This window comes from Hippocampus comes, unplaced genomic scaffold (assembly GCF_001891065.2).
Source record: "Hippocampus comes isolate QL1 unplaced genomic scaffold, H_comes_QL1_v1.1 scaffold118, whole genome shotgun sequence".
Classification (NCBI taxonomy): domain Eukaryota; kingdom Metazoa; phylum Chordata; class Actinopteri; order Syngnathiformes; family Syngnathidae; genus Hippocampus; species Hippocampus comes.
Window position 1 is genome coordinate 1,304,793 of NW_017805461.1, and position 4,706 is coordinate 1,309,498.

At 43.2% G+C, this 4,706-nt stretch overlaps 1 protein-coding gene across 1 annotated transcript in view; it reads left to right on the forward strand.

The window, feature by feature from the left end:
* The window catches only part of spon2a (spondin 2a, extracellular matrix protein), a 23,617-nt gene that overhangs the window by 14,257 nt on the left and 4,654 nt on the right, over positions 1–4,706 (forward strand). Inside the window, exon 4 of the mRNA XM_019874892.1 lies at positions 639–859. Within this exon, the coding sequence (XP_019730451.1) occupies positions 639–859 (221 nt within the window). The remainder of the gene's footprint in view (positions 1–638; positions 860–4,706) is intronic.

The window sequence follows — 4,706 nt, forward strand, 5'->3', positions numbered from 1 at the left end:
TGTGTGTGTGTGTGTGTGTGTGTGTGTGAGAGAGAGAGAGAGAGAGAGAGAGAGAGAGAGAGAGAGAGAGAACCTTGCAAAATAAGTAAGCTAAGGCAGAGCCATCCGAGCATTTGTCAGTGTGTTTCTGGCTAACCTCACTCTGGCCTTCAAACCACAGGTCCAGGCTAGTGCTTCTGCGGTTTTCAATAAGAAGCTCCATTTTAGCCTAAATATGAATCGCTTCATAGATGACCAGGACTAAATTTGAGAATGTGAAACTAATGGTTTCGTTGACCTGGAGGATCAGGAAAATCATCAGTAAAGTTCATTGTTTTTAGAGGGGCTTTTTCGGAAATAAAGACACGTGAACCCATAGACCAGAACCTCTTGACAACTGAAGCCCTTTGCTTTTATCTTTACGGGATGGAGAAAATATGCAATCATTCAGAGCTATGCATTGAAGCACTTTTTCGGGAATTATCTTTTTAAATGCAGGAAGCTGGAGGCAGTCATTGAAATACCTACAGACTCCAGCACGGTGGAAATGAGCTCAGCGTTTGGCAAAGGCTCTGTGGTCCTTCAATGACATTGGGAAGCATTCCAAAGAGTAAGAATCTCATCGCTGTCTTCTTTCTTGTGTGTCTTTCTCACTTCAGCGGTGAGCCATAATCGCCATTTTCGGCTCTGGGAGGAGGGTGCGAAGGCTAGTCGAGGGGTGCAGAACTTTGCTGAAGTTGGCGTGACGGTGGAGCTGATGAAGTCGGCCAAGGAGGCAAGAAAGAGACGCTCGGTCGGCACCATGTACCGGACGGCCGGCATCCCGAACGGAATCGGGCACAGCTCCACGGAGCTGCTCATGCTGCCCAGGAACTCACTGGTACTTGAAACAAAGCTCATTCACAAAAGCACACGCACATGCTCAGACAGCAACAAAAGACACATTTCCTGCCAACGATCTAGTTCAGCTCGGAACGCTATGGTTTGGAGCCGTAAACTTTGATCCTCGCTGGGATTGTAGAAGGAAAGGCAAATGCTGGGTCAGCTGTTTAAATAGTGTGACATCATTGCAGTGTGACACAACGTAACTGGGCTGTAAACCTTGACTGAAACTGGGCATCCAAATGTCCGAGTTAAACACGTTTCAAGCCCGAGTTTGAGTCGGCCAACTCACTTTTAAAGAAGGGCCGCTTTCCATGTCTCATCAGGTATTATCTTACAACTTCCAATTCTCTCATTGTAATTCTGAATAGTTTGTTCTTCGTTTTTAGTCTTTTTTTTCTTCCATTGCTTTTGCTGCACTGCAGGAGATAAGATAAGATAAGAAATCCTTTCTTAGTCTCGCACTGGAGAAATTCCCAATTCACAGCAGCAAAGTTATGAAAGGAAGAAGTAGAAGAACAAAATATAGGAGCTGCTGGAAAGGCAGCCACTCTTGCGGCGCCATCTTGAAGTCAAAATAACAAAATAACACAACACAACTCATAAGACACAGACAGTCGTGCAATCTTAATCACTTTTCCTGCATACACTTTGTTGTTTGAAGCAGTGATAGATCAAAGAGGAGAGGATCAAAGAGTCTTTTCACCAGTGGATAAGAGACGTCATGCTAAAAATGTGCACACGTCTGCTACAAGCTAAGTTTTGAAAGCAAACACGAAGCTGTAGCGTCCATTGACGAAAAGAGATTGGCTCACATCTCCTGTCCCGCGTATTCCACTTCAACTCCAAGCCGCGACTCCCAGTACCACATCCGCATCGGCGCTCTCTGCTGACGCTTCTTTCTTCTCATCATCGGCTCCTCCAGAGGGACTGTCCTCCGACACAAGTTTCTCCTATGGGAGACCTCATAAAAAGTCAAATCAAAATCAAAAAAAAAATCCTCAAGCCTTGCATCCATCCAGTCGCAGACCGTCCAACAGCAACGACCTCTCCGCTGAACAAAGCGGGGCTGTGAAAAATGCTGCCCATTACAGGTGCAAAAAAAAAAAAAAAGGGGGAAGAGGAAATAGGGGAGCGGGCTTCAATGTGTCCAGTCAAGAAGAAATTCAGATTGGATTGGATACCATTTTATTGTCAAATGTGCACAGCACAGACGAAATTTCTTCCCTCTCAACATAAAACAAGAGGAGCCGCTGCAGGTGTCCGCGCTGCCATCAAAAGTTATAGACTGCATGCATAAACACACCCAAACACAAATGCTGCAGGCAGCGTACTAGACAACAATGGCCTGCCCCACTTAGTTGGAAGTTAAGTGCCTTTCGGTAGCAACAACAGACTGTATTTTGACCTGTAGCTGCTCTGCCCATTGAGGATGTCAACCTTTTAACCCGTCAATTCTTGGTCAAGTCCTTGTAACCAAGATCTTACAGACTGCCCCCCAAGAAGTGACAGTTCTCTGAAATCCAGTCGGAGAAATAAATTGATTTGTACCTCAAAGTCAGCGTGCCGAATGGTTGTGGTAGAATGGAACTGTTATTATCTTGGTCCCTTCCATACAATTTGGAAAATGAAAAAAAAAGTGTATCCAGTCCTCCATTGAATTTATTACATTTGTACTTTGGTACAAATGTAATAACTTGACCATTGATTTCCGTCACCCAATCAGACTTGTGTTTAACCAGCGTAGCTACAAGCGCCCACATGTATCCTGAGCAGACTCTGTATGCTTGACGCCTATCCCACCAAATTCGGTCAGATTGTCAGATGACTTTAAAGTAATAGTTATGCTGCACTCATAAGTTTTCTTGAGAGTTACATTTCAAGAGAAATACAGCTAAGTAATTGCTTGGAAACATTCGGCCATCTGGCGCCGCTAAAACTTTTGAGGCAGGTTTTATTTTCTCTGGACTATATTTAGATATGAGGACTGACACCAGTCTGATTTTTGGATGAGCAAGAAGGCGGCACAACCATAAGTCTACAAAGATTGTGTAATACCTCAAGAAATAGACATGACCCAACCGTGATGGCTCATTGTGTACACAAGTCTGAAGGCTTCTGTAATGTCGCACCAGGGTGCCAAAGTAAGATAGTGTTACTGCATTCCTAAACAGCTTAAGTACCTGGAATAAGTTGCCATGCCATTTAAGCCACTCACCTCATTGGTGTCACACTTTTAATTGGCGTAAGAAACAATTTGTACTCATTACACATTAAAATATTCCTTTTAAAAACTTCAAAAAAAGAAAATGTGCATTCTATTGTTGTCAGATCACCATCTTTAGCAGTCCTTATTAATGGACCAAGTATGAGTACTAATTTTGCTGCTCGGACTTGTACATCAAGTTTGCGAGTGGAATGCAACTCCGACCTCAGCGTTGCAATGCACTTTTCCTAATTCAGGGCTGGAAATGTCCAAATTCCTAGCTTTTTAGAATGGAACATAAATAACACTTCACATCCTATATTTGTATCTTGAACTAAAGCCCGGGCTATTTTTATTAAGTCTGGTGAAAAGTTCACTTTGGGATGACGACTGCAAATTTGATTTCTCGCGACTGCAGCTGCACTGAAAGAAAATTTGAAAGGTCAAAGGGGGAACACTCGAGTGGCTGGGAATACACTGACTGCACCAGTCTTTTCCATTTTTCCATTTTTATTTAATAATAAAAAAATATATATATTGAATCCACAGAGGTTCATATTGAAAAAACATTATTTTATGTGTACATTATAGCCCATGTGGCTCATGAATAAGAGGGGCAGTGGTACGTTTTTATAGGTATGAGCCTGGTGACCTACATATCGTGATTGGTTATTCCACTGCCTGAACTCGGGAGCCCTGAAAATCATAAACAATCTCACATTTTGTCATCTGTTTCCAATGCCTGAGGCTCTTTTCGAATGACCAGAGGATGATGTGGCGGATAGGCAAAGTCGGGTCAGACAGTTGTGCGGTTTGTAGAACACGACAGAATTGTCTGTTGACATCTTAATCTGTTATTCAATTTTTGTGCATGCTTTTATTCCAGAGGCTATCCTTTTCCGTCCATGCTCAAAACCGCAAATATCTCAAACACAGACAGTACGACATGTCGGTTGTTTTATTTATTGAAAGCAGACTGATAACACAACACAGTTGCCATTGTGAGTCCAAATGGCACAAAGCACGAGGTACTGTAAATAACTGTTACATGAGCCCCTAAAATGGGATGGCTTGTTTACCCTGCTGGAAGATTTTTCTTGCTGGACAAAAAGAGAGAGCTGTGGTGGGAACTTGGACATTGAACCAGTGGGCCCAAGACATGGAACACCCTTTCGTCTGGTCCACTGGAGATTGCAGCACAGCTCCTTGGTAATATTTCTGACTGTGAGCAATTGGTGAATGGAGGGATGTAAACAGATGGAGTTTTGAAAAGCAACAAGGCCACTTTGACATTGTGCTTGTTGAAGTCATTTGATATCTGGTCCAGTGTCACCAAGTTGTCCAAAAAATTATTTTTTGGACAACTTGAAACTTGAAAATCTTTTCAAACCATCCAAAACCATTCAAGTCAAGCTTTTGAGCAGCTATAGATTCTGCAGATATCTGGGTGTAAGGCAGCACAGCAATCCCTGACCTTCAGGCCACTTCCTGGATGAGGTCATAAGCTTAGGGGAATCATTCATCACACACGTGCCAGCCCTGCACAGGAAGCTAAGTGGGGCATACGTGTGTGTGTGTGTGTGTGTGTGTGTGTGTGTGTGTGTGTGTGTGTGTGTGTGTGTGTGTGTGTGTGTGTGTG